The sequence below is a fragment of the Theropithecus gelada genome, chromosome 15 (genome assembly GCF_003255815.1).
Source record: "Theropithecus gelada isolate Dixy chromosome 15, Tgel_1.0, whole genome shotgun sequence".
Taxonomy (NCBI): Eukaryota; Metazoa; Chordata; class Mammalia; order Primates; family Cercopithecidae; genus Theropithecus; species Theropithecus gelada.
Window position 1 is genome coordinate 44,208,415 of NC_037683.1, and position 18,632 is coordinate 44,227,046.

Genomic DNA, 18,632 nt, shown 5'->3' on the forward strand with positions numbered 1-18,632 from the left:
TTCCAAGCCATTCCTGCCTTCAGGCAAGTTTGGGAAACTGTCTGTCTACTGTACCAAAAATAGCCTGTGGAAGAGGAGTGCTTTTAAGCAAGTTTAGTTTTGCATATAGTACATGAATAGGTTCTCCTTGTTTGAAAATGTTTTAGCATTACAGAGAAGTAGGTCTCTTTTGACTTCCCCTAAGCACCCCATTCCAAGTCCTTCCCTCCTCCCCAAAGAGGGGTCAGTTTGGAGTGTGCATCTCCCAGACCCTTTCTTTAACTTAATAGAGATACAGGTTTCTGTTTTGTTTTTCATAAGTAGGTATCATGTTGTAGTTATTCTACAGCTTGCTTGCTTTCCATTCAGAGCTATGTCATGGAGTGCTATGCCAGCTCACACAGAGCAACTGCTTTTTTTTTTTTTCAGCCTGCTGCATAATGTTACATCGTATGGAAATAGCACAATGTATTTAGCGGTTCCCCTATTGATGGATGTAATAGTTTCGGGTCGTTTCTCATTATTACTTCAGGCAGCATCCTTGCCCATGGACCCTTGTGCACATTTGGGAATAAATACTGAGAAGTAAAATTGCTGGGTCAAACTAGGTGCATTTGGGGATTTTAATGGATTCTGCCCAAAGTTACCCTTGTAAGTGTCTCCACCAAAGAATATTTCCCCTGAAAGCATGTGGAGAGGACCTAATTCTGCTCACAAGTGCAGCTGTCCCACAAAAGAAACTAAAACTCTCACCAGTCCATAGGGAAGTGTGACCAAGGGGCAACACCCACCTTCCTCTAGTCCTTTCCTTTGGGGATGAACAGCTGCAGACTACTTCCTATCACAAAGTGAAGTTCCTAAGATAAAAACACAGGGGCCCCAGCAGTGTGTGCGTTCCAGAGAGGAGGCATGAAGAGGCCATCCCCAGGCCACTGCTGGTTTGCTAGGTGACTATGACAACGCCCTGCCCTCTGGGCTGCAGTGGGCCCTGTGGAAAACAAGGGGAGACTAGATCAGGTCTCCAGGAGGACAAACTTATGGAAGCCCTTTAGGGGCTTTGGGCTGACCTGGGGTCTGTAGTTTTGTCTGAAAGCAAGAAAGATGCTTGCCAGGGGTTTCGCACTCTTCCCAAGAGGCCAAGCAAACAAAAGAAGACGTGGCTCACTGGCTAAGCAGTCGCACTCTGCAGCCTTTTTTTCTGCTACTGCTCAGCTCTGCCTCTGTGGCTGCCAGGTCTCTGCCAATCTGAGACTAAAATCAAAGGAAAGCTTCTTGTGGACCCAGGTGGCCTGACCCGCAGAGGAGTCCCGGCTGGCTGCCTTTTGGTTGAATTGTTCAGTTACATATACAGGAGTTGTCCGCTAACTGGGAAGTTTTTAAAGCAAAGCAAAAGCAATCCCATCAGAAATCCAACCCCACATCTGGAGAAAACTCATTCCCTTTCTTTTAGCTCAAAAAAGCAGCACCCTTCACACAAACCTTCTGCCGGGCCATCTGGACTGGTGGTGAGCCCTGGGCAGCGTGGACAGTGGTCATACTGCCCAGTCCTGGTGGCTGGGGCCTGTGGTACTTCACAGGGCATTCTGGTTGACTGCCTGCTCAACTCTCCTAACACCTGGTTGAATTTTTATTCCCAAAACTAGGACATGATTTTGCGAAAGCTCAGACAGTTCAGTGTAGTGTTTGCCAGGTTTCAGGTTGCTCAAACCTCAAATTTCTTTCCCTCCACCAACCTCACTTTGAAGTTCAAAAGCAAATTGATTAAATATACATTTTAGGAACTTTCCGATTTGCTTCTTAAACTAACAGAATTCTAGACTTTTTTTTTTTTTTTTTTTTTTTAATGGAAGGATTTTCAACTGTCAGCAGGTATAACTGGAACCATATGTCAGCAGAGACCAGGGGCTTTTCCTGGTTTTAGGATTTGTACATTCTTATTGAAACGGAAGTAAGTGGAGCAGGCAGCTCCGGCTCTATGACAGCCTGAGCTCAGATCTCATTTTCATTAGAAAATATAGGTAGTACTTGCTGAATCACAGGCCTTCCAGAACTCCTGTCCCAGGGCAAACAAAGATTTGGTTTATATCCTGCAAACCTCTATGTTTGCAAATTACAGAGCACTTCTGAGAGCTGGAAGGGCGATTTCTAGATTACTATGGAGACTGCAACCCACCTGCCCCTCCCACCCCACCAGCAAATCCCCCCAAATGATTTTGTTTTGCAGAGGAAATATTTTTTCCCTTCCTTATTGCAGAATAGATGGAGCATGTTCATGTTGAAGAGAGACAGTGAGGAAGTCTGGGACAAGAGAAATTAGATGTCCTCCGCAGCAGCTACATCATTTTCTCCATTTGGATGTCTGGCCCCTTGAACTCTGAGACACAAAACCCTGCACCTGACCAGCATTTGAACCATTCTGTTTGACAGCAGTTTACGTGTATAATTTTCTCTAATGTATTCTGCAAATGGTAGAGTAGAAATAGCAAATGAAAGACATTGCAAGGCCTAGCTCTCTCCCACCCCTTCTTTCCCTGGCCTGGTGTCATTTGAGCTCAGTGAGTCTCAAGAAAGGCTGCCATTACAATGTCAGCATCTGGAAGCCACCCCCACTGGGTTCCCCCTGGGACTCAGAGACTGAGCCGCAGCCGCGGAGAAAGCGGTGGAGTAGGGGCAGTGGGAGCCATAGATGCTCCAGTGCTGGGCACTCTGGGCTTTGGTCTTCACTGATGACCTTCTCTTGTTTGGGGAGCAGTGACCGCTGTGTGCTAAACCTCCTGTTGGCCTCCAGCCACTTGCCAGGGACATAGCTGCCGCCTGCTGTCCCTTCTCGGGCATCACATTCCTGGCAGCTGGTGGTCACTCGCTCACCCTGCCAGTACGGCTTCCACAAGCTGCCATTTACCAGGCAGACAAAGGGGGATTTTCCCTTCCCCTGAGTTTGCAGGCCCCTCAAATGCCTTACATTCCAGAAGCTGAGAGAGAGAGAGCAGGCTCCTGTGGTTTCTAATTAAACCCACAATTTAAATAACAATTCATGTAACCCCAAGGGTTGAGAGGAACGCTAACCTACCCCTCCCAAGAGAAGCAGCTGGTGGCACTGGCTGAGGAGCTGAGGGCTTGGCCTTTGCCAGATATGTGACCAAAGAGGGCAAGAGGGAAGTCCCAGGGCAAGTTTGTGATGAAGCGGGGCTAAGTAGGAGGGGCGTGGATTCGGTGGGTTCTGTGCCCCTCCTAAGGTTAGGAAGTAAAAAGGGAGGAACACTTGCCATGTTTAATTGGAGCCTCCAATCGAGAATTTTTGCTCTTCTCCAGGGAAAACTTGGAACGGTGGTCTCTGAAGTGTTAGAATCCCAGATACTAAGGTTCTCATGGGAGTCCCCCCGACCCCCAGGTGACTCACTCTTTATCTGTGAGTTGTAGAATTTTTCTCTGGGGAGAAGAGGCAGGGGCTGTGTTCTGGAATACAGACAAGCGGGGAGCTCAGGCAGGGCCCTGGGAGGTGGAAGATCTGGCCAAGCCTCTGCTCATGCTGGACCTCAGTTTACCCATGTGTTGTCGAGGGGTCTTTGGGTCTGTTGCTTTCAGTGTCCTTTCTGGCCCTGGCTGTCTGTCGATCCTTGAGCTGCTTTTGTGTTTTTATTTGGCCTGTCTGTGGCCACAGTGATCTTTGTAGTACATTGATCTCACCAGATTGTTGTCTGATGACCCAAGGCGTGGTTGTGTTCCAGGTCTGGGGAAATGGAACGCCGAGCCAATTATCTCTAGACAAGCTCTTCTGTGCCTCAGCCAGCACCAGGGGCTTGTCAGCATTTCTAGGCTTTCTGTGATCTTGTTTCCAACTTTTCCTCCACTTCCATTGCATTAAACCAAGCAACTCACATTCCCTGAGGATGCCCTCCAGGTTCTCACCTCCATGCTTAGTGTGCGTTTCAGATGCCCTTCTGTTCTCACCTCACTGTGCCCAGAGCCGGCCAGACATGCACGAGCCCAGAGGGCTCTTCCTCGCAGTGGAACCCTGCCAGCGTGGGTCCCATTCCTTACCCCTGTGAGACGTGGAGCTCCCTGAGTCGGGGCACCGGCTTTGGTTCCTGCCTCCCCTGCCTCTCCTTGCTCATCTAGCTGAGGCCCAAAGCATAGCTGTGAAGAGATGTGAAACAAAGAAGCCAAAGGTGGACTCACACCTGCCGTCTTCCTCCCTGCAGGTGACCATAGCCGATGACTACTCAGATCCCTTTGATGCCAAGAATGATCTCAAGAGCAAAGCAGGAAAGGGGGAGAGTGCTGGCTACATGGAGCCCTATGAGGCACAGAGGATCATGACAGGTAAGCGGAGCTGAAGCACAGGGGCTCACGGCTGGGGTCAGGGGGTAGAAAGGGAGTGAGGGCACTGCTGGGTGGTCCCCAGCCAGCCTCAGTGGGGGCGTGGTGTGTGCTTTCAAGTTGGTAGGTGGGGGCAATGCTGTATTAAATCTTCCTCACAGTTGACCTGCTTATGTTTCACCTATATTAGGAAAAAAACTGGCAGGGCACCATGATAGTCCAAATACAAGGATATCACGTACAGTTAACCAGAGGTAGGGGCCAAGAAGTAAGTGGGGAGAAGAGGGAGAAAAAGTAGTTCTATGAGCAATTTCTGAGTGAAGAAAGGTAGCATTTGAGACATAAAACTTTACTTGGAGCTTCCTAGTAGGCAGGGCAAAAAGGGAAGCAGGCTGGGTCACCTGGCTTTCATTGCTTAGTAGGAGAGAGCTTACCAGATTACTAGTAGAGACAAAATTATTTCTGATCACATACCCAGAAATCTTTGTTTTGGAGCTGGAAGCAGCATAAAGAACCCTGGTCTACATGACAGGGTTACAGTAAGCATGGAGACATTCCCCCAGTGGCTGTTTGCCTGTTGGCCCTTGATGACAAAACCTTGTCAAAGGTATTATGTGGAGTCAAGAAGAATGTGGCTGGGTACGCAGCATCCTGGGGGCCTATTTTAGCCGGAATAATACAATACTTGGAGCATCTTTAAGGAGTGAAGGGTTATCAGACATCAGTTATCTTGTAGGCAGGATTGGGGGAAGGTCACAAGCAAAAGAGAAACCCCTGTTGTGGCTTCTCCTGGTTCAGGAGGGCAGGCCAGACACTGAAGAGCAGCTGTGTGGGCTGCCCCCGTGACCCCACACAGGCAGGGCCATGAGCAGCGACACATCAGCACATTGTGCTGCAGGGTGCAGGAAGGTGGCTGGGAGCAAGTTTGGGGCTGCCCTGGCTTTGGAGGCCTCTCGAATTGGTACCCTGTATATGCGGGGACTTGGGGTACAGATACTGTGGCCCTCTTATTGTTTGTCTGGTTTTTGTTTGTTTTTTTGGCATTCCTGTCTTTGAGCACCTTCTCCTGATTCCTTCTTGAATTAGTAGAGACCCCATCTCTACTAAAACTACAAGAAAATTAGCCTGGCATGGTGGCACGTGCCTGTGGTCTCAACTACTTGGGAGGCTGAGGCAGGAGGATTGTTTGAGCCTGGGAGGCGAAGGTTGCAGTGAGCCAAGATTTTGCCACTATACTCCCACCTGGGCAACAGAGGAAGACCCTGTCTCAAAAGAAGCCAAAGTTCCTCAGGTCATTTTTAGCCAGATGAACAACTACTCACCTTTGAGGTCTTCAGCAGCACCCAGTAGGGGACTCCAGCTCCATTCCTAAGGCACCAGGCAGGGGCAAACCCTCCATGAGATCGGGGCTCCCAGCAGATGCCATCTCGCATCCTCCTTCCATTCCCGAGTCTGGACTCCTATAACATCCTGCCTGTGGCTCCATGGGACCTCAGCCCCTGTCCCATGTTCTGTACTCAGAGCAAGCCACTTACTTCTATTGGTGCAACTCCAGGAAAGGAGCCGAACCTCTCAGTTTCCCTCAGCCTCATGATGAAGAGATATAATGAGGCTTAATGGGGGTGTATGTCAAAGTGCCCAGCATGGAGTCTGGTTGGTCTGGACTCATGTAGGCTGGTCTGGACTAAAGCAATCCTCCCACCATGGCCTCCTGAAATTCTAGGATTGCAGGCATGAGCCACTGCACCCGGCCGACTTTGCCATTTTAATGAGGGCACACCCCACGGGGTTAGGTCCAACGCAGGGCAGTTTGATTGAGGCAGTTTGATTTAGAACCTGTTAAAGACCTCATGCATTCTCTCTCCAAAGAAGCATTCTAGCACATGCTGCTCTGTGTTTGCATCCTAGCTTGGCAGCTATGCCCTAGTTTACCCACAATTCTTGTTTTTTAAGAATATAGGTTATTAAAAGGGGTGTTTTCTGGTTATAATGATCCTTGCTGAAGCTGCCTTTGACTCAAAATTATTTGTGTGTAATTCTTTGTGGCGTCACCCCAGTGATTGATGGCAGGGCTGAATGTGGGCTAGGATGAGCCATCAGTGCGTAGATGCTCCAGGAAGCTCGCAGAGCTGACGTGAAGCTCTTCGAAGGGGAGATGGTGGGGGAAGAGAGGGTGGTGCTGGTGACGGCAGTGGAGTGGGAGTGGCATGGAAAAAGTTTAACCTTTTAGAGTGATCCTTTTTGGATGATATTACATTTTATGTGTATGTGTGCATGTAACTTGTAGTTATAGAGCAGTGTCTTAAGTAAGTAAGCAAAACGTTGACAGGAAGGCTGTGCCCTCTGTGTGCCGCAGGTGGCGTACCTGTGCAGGAGGAGCCCGGGCGGCAGTCAAACAGATCTGGGATGGTCATTTGCCACGTGAATGACCCAGGGACCTCAGTTTTCCCCTACAAAGCAGTAGCCTCAGAGCAGGCAGTCATTAGTGCTTCTAGCTGCTTTGGGCTGCTAACTGGCCGTGTGACGATGGGCAGCACGTTGTGTGCCCCCATATTTATGTATGGAATGATGGGCCAGTGATAACAACAACAGGGAGGCAGCTGGTAACAACTCTCGAGTACTTGCTTACAGCACTTGATGTCAGTTCTTAACTGGGTCCTCACCGTTCCCCTTTGGAATATAGGCTGCCCCACTTGACCAGTGGAGAAACCAAGGCACAGAGAGGTTAAAAACTAGTCCAAGACATCCCAGCTGGTAAGTCAGTTGTGGGGCTGACTTCCTAGCCTGTTTGAACCATCATGTGGGACTTTCTTTCCAGGGCCTCTCCAGCCCTGGTGCACTGCAGTTTGGTTTTCAGATTCCCCAGCACAGCCATCTTGGGCAGTGATTCACTGACGAGTCTTTGTCCTCTGTGTCCCTTGGCTCCATTCAGCAGCTGGTGGGGAGATTGGCCCCGCCTTGTGGGCTACAGCTAGGATGGAAGGCCTGAGGAAGTGTGCCTGTTTCTCCCAGGGGCTCCTCTCACCCCTGCCCTCTGAATGCCTCAGCTTATCCTCTCCACAGGCTCCAGTTTGCGTCACCTGCAGGAAGTATGTTCTGCTTCCAAGATGGATGCTCAGCCCTTCACAAACCTCTGAGCCCAGTTGTCTGGGCCTCACTTGCCATCCCCATCGCCTCTCTCAGCCCAGCAGCATCGCTGGGGGTGTCTCCTTAAACGCTGCAGCTCTGTGGAACCTAGTTGGAGAGCTAGTGACCTGGTCCAAGCTTTCTTTTTTTATAGAGAGGGAAACTGAGGCTCAAAAAAGTTATCCTTTTGAGATTTTTTTTAGAAACCCACTGATTAAATGTGAAGCTGTCTTGTAAACCAGTGAACTGCCTATCCCCAGAGGTATCAAAGCAGAGGCAAGACAACCAGCGTTGGGCAGTGACATGAAAGGGAGTTGAGTCTCAGATGGGTGGCTGGCTCAAGCGACTTCTGAGGTCTGCATTAACCGTGAGCTCCCAGGATGCCATGATTCACTGTGCCTTTCAAGCACAGTGCCTGTCATGAGTCACCCAGGACCAGCCCCACAAAGATAGCACCTGAGACCAACTCTGAATAGGAGGGATCTGAGTAGGGCTGGCAGCTTCCTTTCGCAGTGCTGGCCTGGCTAATTGTTCAGTCCTGTTTCCCCTTTTCATCTTCCTTGACTTGTCTCTCAAGAACAAATTCTGGTCTTGGACTTTTCTATGGCCTGCTGCCCATCTGGGCCTCAGTTTCCTCATGTATAATTTAAAGAGAAAGTACCAGAGCGCTTGTGGGTTTCCTTCATGCCCCAGCGTCTCTGTATTTAGAATCCCCAGGCCACGCTTCCTGTTGAACCAGTGATCAGGCTGCTTCACAGCCCCTTCTTTCCCTCTTCCCTGGGTCTTGATCCCAGGCTTAAGGTCCCCAGATATATGAAATCCTGCTGATGCAGCACGAAGGCTGCAGGACCCTGATCAGGCCAACTTGGGTGCCTGGATGGGTCAGGGTGCTTAGCCCACTGAGGGCCATGGTGTCATGGTAAAATAGGGCCTGTGATCCTGATGCCCATGTGGAAAACAAATTTTGCATGAGATTGTTGTTATTGGAGGACAGAGGGCCTGTTTGTCCTTCCTGTGGTACACTGTGCTGTTGAATTCTCTAGTTATTCCCTGTAGGATCGCCTGCCCACCTGGAGGTAGGTTGCACCCTTGCCAGTGCTGGAGCAAGTGGTCCTTGGGTCCTCTGCAGTGCACTCGGTCATCGCAAGGGCTCCAGGCCAGGCTGTGTTGGAGACTGGACTGAGTAACCTGGGCAGATACCACCACTGCCCCCCAGGAACATCCACAAAGCAGATAGGCATGGACCTGGAGTGGTCAGTGAGATGAGCATGTGGCTCTCCAGGAGTTCAGAGGAGGGAACAAGGGCTTCCAATGTGGGTGATCCAAGTAGAGTGGGTTGTGGGAGGTGGTGGTGATGAGCACTGAGTCAGGCATCCCAGGCCAAGGGGAGAGCTTGAGAAAGGCATAGAGGTGGGCCCTTGTTGCTAGAGAGGAATGGTTGGAGATGAGGCTTTTGATAGGATAATGATAGGAAAATCTCATGGGGCAAGAGCATGTAGAGATTGACTGGGATCTGGAAGCCCAAGTTAACCTAAAGGCACAGAGTGTTTTTGTGCCTGAGATCTTCTCTCCACGGGCCTTCAGCCCTAGGAATTCTTAGAGGTACCCAAGGAGTTGTGGTAACATGACAGTCACTAGCTTTTGCAAAGGGCTTCCTTGTGTGCCAGGCACTGCTCCAGGTACTCTCCATGGATTAGTTCACTTAATCCTCGCCTATGAGGTATAGGGATGTTCATCATCCCCATTTTACAGAGGAGAATACCGAGCTTCAGATTAAATAAGCAGCAAAAACAGAATCAAGAAGCACCTTCTGGAGCCCTTGCTTGCAGCTAAAACGCTCTCAAATCTGTCCCGTGTTCCCCACAGGGTCTGAGGAATAATTGGGAAATTTAGTTACTTAGGCCGCCTTTTTAGATGTGACTAACCCTTCCTCTGGCATCCTTTATAAAACTGTTCAAAGTGTCATCTCACAGGATGAATCCTTAAGCCTTAATTGAAAGCATTTTCACATAATTTTTAATATGTAAGCAATTACACATTAAAAAGTCCTTAGCATGTTTTTATTATTAAATCAACTTTATAGCCTAATAAGAGGAAATTAAAGTCGTTTCACACAGAGCCCCCCTGCTCTGACGTGGCTGTTTTTCCTTGCTTACAACTAACCTTCTGCCCTTTTTAACTGTGTGCTAGTAGGCACAGTCCAGATGAAACCAGTCACTGATTTTAAAGGCAAGAGGGGATGTTCTTTTGTATTTTCTCATCCTCTGGTGTGGCCTCTTCTAGTGGCAACATGCTCTCTGGAAGAATCATGGGGTTTATCATGTTAAAGACAATGTTCCAATTGTGGCCTCTGTGTTTCAGGAGAAAGGAGGCAGGAAGTACAGGTTCTGGGCTTGGCTCTGCCCCTGGCTCTGTCCTTGGGCAGGTTGCTTCTCTTCTCTGGGCTTCAGTTCCCTCATCTCTAAAATCAGATTCTGCCTCCTTCACAGGGTGTCAAGAGGATTCTTAGAGGTCATGGATCTGGAATGACTTCATAAACCCTTAGGTTACCCGCCTCTGCGGCCACACTGGGCTTTTCCAGCTGCCCTTGTCAGGCCTCGTTCTAACAGTCCTGAGGGTCCTGCCCCACCCCCAGCCACCTCCACGTGGCTCCAGCCTCAGCCCCTCCCAAAAGCATGCATGCTGCCATCTCTGCTCTCAGGACAGACAGGACACCATTCTGGACAGCCAGCTCTAGAGGCCCTTCCTAGGACTCCTGTTCTCTCATTCTGGAATGAACTCTCCCGGAGACCGGCAAATGCTTCTCAGAAAAAGGAGTCTGTGAGTCTTGCCTGGGTGTCAGAGAAGCCGTCTCTGGCCACCCTGCCCGAGACTTCAGCCTTCCTCTCATGTTTGCCATCAGCCCTGACCCCTGGTTCCAGGCAGCACTGTTCCTCTGACAGCTGGGAAAGCAAAGAGCCTTCTGTCTGGGTCCTGAGTCCAGGCCCTTCCCAGCCCCAGCTCTGCAGTGCCGTGGACTCTGCTCCCAGGATGTCTACACACTTGCCTCCCTGCACAGCTCTGTTCCCCAAAGCCTGTACCCTGAGCCCCCTCATTTCCTTCTGTCCTGCTGCCTCTCATCCTCTGCAGGCCTCAAGCTCCTCCCTCGCCTGCCCTCCCCACCAAGTCACCACAGGCTTCAACCTGGCCTGGTGGTCACAGCTCTCCCCCAGCAATCATCTAGGCCCCAGCTGGATGATGGCAGGATGGAACGGTCCTTGAGGAGCAGTGCTTCTCGCCCCATGTAGGCTTCCTGCCCGAGGTCCAGAGAGGGGTGTGCACTAGCCAAGTTCACACAGCAGCAAGCCACGGGGCAAGTCTCCTGATTTCCAGCCTGGAGCTCCTGGGCCTTGTTTTGAAATGTTGTGAAATCTGTTGTCACATCCTCCTGCCTGGTAGATAGCAGGCTTGGTCATGGACTGTGCAGAGTTCCCTGGCTGGTCTGTCATTTACCAGAATGACTTACCTATCGGACAGGAAGGAGATCATCAAGTGTAAATAGATTTCGTATTAGTCACCTGATGACTTTCCTATTCTTAAGAAACAACAGGGCTCACACACCCAGCCCAGTGGTGCTCACCCACAGAGCTGTGGGCGGGGAGGGAAGTGGGAAGCCTGGGTTTCCATGGCGACCTGCGGGCCCACTCTAGGAGCCACTTTCTGTTCTCTCACCCCTGCTCCCCTCTTGTCTTTGACCCCTGACACTGAGCACATTCAGGTTTTCAGGAAAGTTGCAGCAGGCCTGGAACAGGCCAAGGAAAGCAGACAGTCATTGGCAGCACCCCCGCTGTGGGTTGAGGGTCTTTGCCCTCCAGGTGCTCCTGTCACTTGGGGAAGGTGGACAGGGGCCCACCTGTCTGTAGCATAAAACAAACTAAGAAAAACTACACTGGAGAGAGAAATCTGGTCTTGGAGAGCACAGAAGAAGGAGTAGTACAGCCTCCGGGACCAAAGTGTGCTGCACAAAGAGGGCAGCATCCCAGCAAAGCCACACTTGAGGTCCTGTCTCAAAATGGCCTTCTCAGGGAGGCCTTCTGGCCACTTATCTTACATTTCCACACCTTCCCCACTTCTCTGATGTTGTTCCTTAACACTTGTCGTTATTTAGCTTATTACATACTTTTTTTTACATTTTCCTTGTTTGTTGTCTGTCCCACTACTGAGATGTGGCCTTCACAAGGGCAGAGACATAGATTTTATTCCCTGTTGGAACCTGAAGTACCTGGTACAAAGTAGGTGGTCAGTAAACACTGGTTGAATGAATGAGTGCATTAATTCACTCCAGAAACCAGGGCTGGTCCACAGAGTGCTGGGTGCCCCTCAGGAGCCCAGGGACCTCCTGTCCTCCTCCAAAGGATGCCAGATCTGGAAAGTCTGAGTTTAGCCACTTGCTAGGTGGGCAGGGAGGAGCTGCCTTGGCCTCAGGGTGGGAGTTGAGTAGGCGTTCTGAGCAGTTCTGTTTCTGCAACTGGCAGACTGCGTAGGGATAGCTGATTCTGCCTCTTCTCCTTCCCTCTCTGGGCCGAGAGCTCTGTGAAGGAAGGGACTGGTCGTCACCCATCTTCATTTCTCTTCTGGGCCCAGTAAATATTCAGCAACTGAATGATTGAGTATAGGAATGCAAGTCTGTATGGAGAAGAAATGAAAGAAAAGGAAACAAACAAACATACTCCCTATAAACAGCCTCTCCCGTTCTGCTGAGACTTGCTTGCTTGAAGTCACAGGGTCTGGGTCAGGGGGAAAACGCAGTGCATTCATTCATTGCTGGGTGGCTATTTGCGAGCGCCTGCCAAGTGCTGGCACTGTTCTATGCTCCAGGGTCTATCCATGAACAAAACAAAGTTGTTCTCATGGAGTTAACAGTTGAGTGAGGGACCAAGGTGGCATTGCCTACCCATGATTCCCTGAAACTCATTTCCTAGACGCTGCGGCTCCAGGTTATCGAAGGCTGGAATTCAGGGGCTTTCTCAAAGTCAGGAGCTGAGTGGAGACTTGTCCCCAGGGCCAGGGCCACCTTCAGTAGGAAGGACGGTCTCAGTGCTGTCTTCTGGGGATAAGGGGGACAGCTGTGGCCCAGTGACTGGCAGGTGTGTTCCTCTGTCCTTGGCCCCAGTAGAGGAGGAGCACGGGCCCTGAGGGTTGCCATGGGTTTTTCCTGTGCTGCTGGCGCTAAGCCTCATAGGTGTGAGAGCCCAGCAAACAGATTGCAGTCCTGTTGAGCGTTTGGCAGCGAGGGCCCAGGCCCCTCGGAACACAGCCCTAACTCCTCGTCTTTCCTGGCAGCTGTGAGAGAAGTGTGCATTTTACCCAAGGTAGAAATACAGGAACAAGACTGTGAAACGGAGGCGTTCACCTCCCCAGGCCTGCCTCAGCCTTGCATTTCAGCATCCCAGAGAGACATTAAAAGATCTGAAAGTGCAGAAACTGATGGAGATACCTGTCCTGAAATAGGCTCAGGGAGACTCAGGTTAATCCGCAGCAAAGCTCCTGCATCCTACACCCGCCCAGCTCCTTGCATGCTGGACAGGGTGTGGAAACCGTGCGGAAACCCACACTGCAGGGGTGTGGCACGATTAGGAAGTCATTTAGGAAAGCAGGCCTGCCCGGGAGTGTGGATGGAATCTTGCAGCGCCTAGCAAGAGGCAGGGAGACAGGTTCTGCAGTTCCGAGGCTATAGCAATCATCTAGGCCAGGCCAGGGGCTGTGGGGTCAGGGTAGGTGTGGTGGACAGGCCCACCAGCCAGTGGGTGCTGTGTGGAAGGGAGAGGAGAGGGTGGGATGACAGCACCAGTGGGGTCCTCCGTTAGTGGGTGGATGGGAAAGTCAGTCACCTGATGGGGCCTGTCCTATCAGAGAAGGGAAGGAAGGTTCCTGGGGAGGAGTCAGAGTTGAGATGTGGTCACCTTTGAGGTGGGAGCAGCCAGCTGGGTGCTTGGGAGAGATTGAATGCATTCATGTGTGACGGAAGGTGCTGGAGTCAGATCAGAGGAGGGCCCCAAACTATTCCAGGGGCCTGGGGGCCACCGTGAGAAGTCCTGGATTGTGTTTCTGGTCTGGGGAGAGGAGTAGTGTGCAGGGAGTGGCCAAGGAGACGGCCGGCCACAGTTCCTGCCTTTCAGAAGCCTGAAGGAGGAGATTCCGTGATTTGCCCCACACCCTATTATTTGACTAATTAATTAGTGCTCTCCTCTAAGTAGGACTCAGGCTGCCTTTCTGGAAACTTAGAGATGACAGAAGAGATGACAGAAGTCTGTGTTTAAAGGTTACCTTTTATAGATGATACCAGGAATCTCCCTAAGGCTCTGAGAGGAAGCCGGTGAGGTGATTTCCATTTTGCAGATGAGAAAGCCGAGTCGTCGTGGCTGACAGGACTTCTGGCCCCTTCTCCCTGCAGGGGTCACTGCCTGGTGATGCAAGGGAGGGATACTGAGTAACAGCAGGTCTGAGTCCTGCCTCGGTGGCGGCAGTGTAGCCGGTGCCTCGGGTTCGGTGATCTTCCCCACCTCTTGGAGAGTCCCGCCTTCTCCCTTTCAGCCAGCTTGGCCCATGTGTGTTCCTGTGGTTAGTGAGGGCTGGCTGTGGTCCTTTTCCAAAACAGGCAGCTGAACGGAAGGAAAAATAAAGTGCTGCCTCTTCACTCTCCCTTTCAGGGTATAGGCGTGTAATTGTACCTGGCTACCTAAAAAAAAAAAAAAAAGCACCAAACGAGGGGTCATCTCCCAAGCCTAAGCCTCAGCTTTTGGGCCTCTCTGTTCTTACTGCCCCCGTCACCCCATTCTGTCCATATGCCGACACAGCCCTCACCGTGTCCACTGTGATATATCTGCTAGACTGGGAGCCCCTGGAGGGCAGGATGGCAGGACAGGCCGGGGCTGGGGTGTCTTGCGCTCAGACTGTGGGTGCCATGTGTTTGAGGTTTTGGCCTGGAACTTTCTGGTGAAGAATGTCCCCTCATCCAGAACTTGCCGGTTTTGGGGGGAGCGGTGTGTGTACATGGTGAGTAAATGTCCCCCACAAAGCTCTCAGCTCCCAGAACTGGGTCTCATGCCTGCTGGGCTGGCTCACCTCTGCCCTGGCCGATGGGGCAGCATGTATCCTGTCTCCGGCACCCCAGCTGGTCTCTCACCTGCTGGCCTGTGGCCCTGTTCCCTCCCATCTGCTAAGCCTCAAGTCTCTGTGTGGACACTGGCACATGCACTCATGTGCCCACACCCCCAGCCACACAGCCCTCCGTGAAGCCACCCTCTCTGGCAACTCCTCACCAGGTTGGGGGCCTTCTGAGTCTTTGTGCTGCCCTAGTGGGCCTGTCTTGGCCCCTGGGTGCCCCTTCCCCACCCTCTGCCCCTCGGGCTGGGTTCTGGAGTCCTCAACTTCCTGAAGTGAACAGCCATCATCATGCCTGCCTTCAGCTCTAGCCTCTTGCTGCCCAATTCAGAACACCTCTCGCCTGGTCCCCCCACCTTTGCCAGCAGAGCCCTGGGGGGTGGGCTGGGGGGCGGACTGGGGGGCGCCCACCTCCTCAGCAGATCTTTATTCACTCCGTTCCACCGCGGCCCTTCCCTTCCAAGTCCCACGCAGCCCCCAGCAGCTCAGGTTCACCTTCCCCAGAAGCCTCTGCACGCTTTAGGCTCCCTGACCTGCTGCTTTCCCCAGGTGCCTGTGACTCAAGGCAGAACCAAGCCAGTTGGCGTTCAGTTTTCTGCTCAGGTGGTGTTTATTGAAGCCCCGTGCTCTCATGCCCTTCACAGCATCTCTCCTAAACCTCCCTGAGGCCCAGGGAGGGAGCGCCTGGGTTGTTTCCATTTGCCAGTGAGGAAACTGGAGCAGAGGCTTCCACGACGGCTGGGGGCCTGGGAGTTGTGTTCCAAAGTCCAGGAAGGAGCAGGGCAGGTGGTCAATGGGCCAGATGGACCCTGGGCTGAGGGAAGTACATGGTCCTGAGATGGATCCCCCGGGCCAGCTCGTGCCCTCCCCAGTAACAGAGGCAGAGGCCTGGAGCCAGGAGGCCCCAAGCAGTAGCCTCACCACCCCACACAATTGGGAACCAGCAGGTGGGCTTCAGCATCCTCCCTTCCTTGACCTCTTCTAGGATTTGCTTCCGTTTCTGTGCTATGTCCCTTTACCTTATGGAGAACTGCTTCTGCTGAGTGAGTCTTTGCTGGGGGAAGGGTTAGTGCTGAGCCACTGAGTGGCCTGCTTTGGTGGCCACTGAGGGACATAGTAGTACAGCTGGGACAGTGTCAGACCTGGGTAAGATAGAGCAGGGGCAACCCGGCCTCATGCTCCTGTCTTGCCCTTCAGGGTGAAGCGCAAGAGAGTCTTTGTGGAGCGTCCATGGAAGAAGCCCTGCTGTTCCGGGCACTGCAGCGAGCACAGGGGCTGGGAGGTGGAGCCCACCTTGGCCCTCCCCTCAGGAGGGCTGTCCACCGGGATGTGGCTTATGACTGCTGTCACATGTAGGTGTAGAACCCTGCCCTCGTGGGACTGGGGGCCATGGGGCAGGTGTGGCCCATTCTGCTTGGTTAGGGGTGGATGTTGGTTAGGACTGGGTGGGAAGGGTGGTGGAAGCAGGTGCATCGAGGGGCATAGCCTAGCCCCAGGATTTAAGGATGGAGTTGGAAGGAAGTGGAGTCTCTAGCCTAGGACAGAACCCAAGGAGGTCACGTGTTTAGCTGAAGGGGACTCACAATTGTGAAAAGCACCCACCTGGGGCAGGTCCCTAGGCTTTTAGCTCTCCCATCCCTGCCCCGCTGTCACTCTCATCTCCATCTCAGCCCAGGCTGCCATGCAAAGTGAGCTGTCCTCCAGCTGATCCTCAGAGGAAACTAGACAATATTTTTAATTATTGTCTAATTTACACCCAGAAATTAGGAGGAAGGGCTTGGTCCTTATTAATAGTCTCAGCCTGTTTACCCCCTAGACTTGAAACTAATTTTCATCTGGACCAAGATTTGTTGTAAATTCCCAAGGCTCCATACCAATAAAAAGTTTCTGGCTGCCTTTTGGGCCCCAGTTCTGTGCCCTGGACCTGGCTCCCAAATTTGCAGAAATGTATGATTTCTTGGGGTGAGACAGGGTGGATCTTAAAACTCACGGTCTCCACCCCAGGGAACTTGATGCAGGGTCCTGGATCTGCAGGAACTAGTACTGCAGTTAAAATTCACAGTCTGGTTTTAGCTCACTTTTTAACTGAACTGTATGTGATGTTGTTGGAAAAGCTTGAACTCGGGTATTAGAACCTTTCCTCTCTCTGAAAATCTTCCTTCATAGAGTGAGAATTTTAGAGCCAAGCTAGGTTGGGGGACTAGACAGATGGTAGTGGGGCTAGGGTAAGGAGGGTGCGGGAGGAGGGTTCTCACAACTGTCCCCTGAATGGTGGCCTGAGCTGAAGTCCTAGCTCAGGGCCCCTTGCAGTCACTAGGGTGCCTTCTTATGTGGTTCACGTGGTTCGGTAGTGCTCTTGCAAAGCAAGGCCTCCTGCCCTGCCTTCTCCTGTAGGAACCCTGTGCAGGTCAGTCATTTGCTCTGCCTCTAGGTCCTCTGCAGGGAGTGATGGCTTTTCCACCTCTCTGTTTAAGCATCTAGGAGGAAAACAACTTTGTTTCAGGTCATTTGTGGCTTTGTGGAAATTTCTAATTAATATTGTCAGAGTGTTGGCATTGCTCTTATTTCTTCCAAGACCTTGGCCTTCAGTTATATGTGTGGGGTTATTGCTATCACCATTTATATTTATTTCTCTTGTTGCTGACTACCCATATCTCATTTCATCCTCAGAACAACCCTGGAGGCAGTCCTTGCTATCCTTTTCTTAAGATAGACAAACTGAAAACCAGAGAATCGAAGTGACCCATCCAGGGTCAGCCAGCAGTAGTGCCAGGGCTTGAGCTAGGGTCTGTTTGCTGTATCACATCAGTCCCCATCCCCTTCCTCTCCCTTCCATTAAAAAGAGTCTGTGTGCAGAGCCGGGTGCTGTGAGGTGGGATCAGGGTGGATGGAAGTCACTCACCACCACTCCTGCCCTCTGGAGCTTATGGGGAAGATGCACATGGCCTTTTCTCTTCTCTCCTCTTCATATCCTTTGGGCTGTTATCTGCAGAGGTCTCAGCGGGTAAGTGTAGGTGAACTGCCAAGCGCTCGAGTCATTGTTTCTAACTCCATGGTAGATGCTGGGAGAGAGCCTTTCTGCCGGCGAGGATGTGGCCCCCAAGGGAACTAACCCTCACCCTCTGGGGCCAGCCAGTATCCTCCCACTCTAAGAGGCTGCTTGTGCCTCAGTGTCCCTGGCACCTGGTCTCACCATGCAGCGAGGCAGGACCACAGAAGACCTAGCTTGGAGAGTGTCCAACCCAACGCGCCTGGACGTGGCTTCCAGGTCAAAGCGTCCAAAGGGCTTGGCCTGGAGAAGCCGTCTTTGGCTGAAGGACAGAACTGGCCAGGCTCTCCCCAGCCCACAAAAAGCCTTGCATGTCTTCACATTCAGGGGTGAGGAAAGGCATAATTGTGTCTGGAAAGAGCCCTGGGTTTGACACTAGCCATGGAGCTGTAATTATCGTCTTTAATTACACGATGGTGCCTTTGCCAGGAAGATGTGCTTGACGATTATCTCCTCTCCTGACAAGGGTGGTTCCGTCTCCCTTTGTAAGTACTGATGTAAACACACAGGCTCACTTGAGATTTTGGGATTACCAAAGAGCCATTCAGAGTTGCCTACCTAAGGACCCCTACCTTTCAGAGGAGAAAGGGGCAAGCCAGGTATCAGCCATGCAAGTGCTTTCTTGCCTGCTGCTGAAAAAGAATGTCCATATACCTCTGAGTTGACTTGATCTCTGAAATGGAAAAAAAAGAACAAACTTTTCCCTGATGCTTAAAATAAAGAAAAAAGGAAGAGCAAAAAGCCATGTAACAGTAACCCCTGCGTTTACATACCAAGCACATCCCTGCTCATTTGATTCTCACACCACCCTGGCGAGGCAGGCAGGACACGTGGTGCTACCTCCGTTGTATAGATGGTGAGATGAGGTCTCAGAGAGGCTAAGGGAGTTTCCCAAAGTCACACAGGAAACCAGGACTAAAGCACCCTGCCAGCACCCTGACTATAAGCCAGGCTTTGGCACCTGCAGGGCAGTATTTTGGTTCATTTTGTGAGATCCCTCAACCCCAACTCACTC

General features: G+C 51.5%; 1 protein-coding gene across 1 annotated transcript in view; it reads left to right on the forward strand.

Annotated features, from left to right (window-relative positions):
* The window catches only part of SHB (SH2 domain containing adaptor protein B), a 148,653-nt gene that overhangs the window by 48,344 nt on the left and 81,677 nt on the right, over positions 1-18,632 (forward strand). The window contains exon 2 of the mRNA XM_025360492.1: positions 4,182-4,302. Coding sequence (XP_025216277.1) covers positions 4,182-4,302 — 121 coding nt within the window. The remainder of the gene's footprint in view (positions 1-4,181; positions 4,303-18,632) is intronic.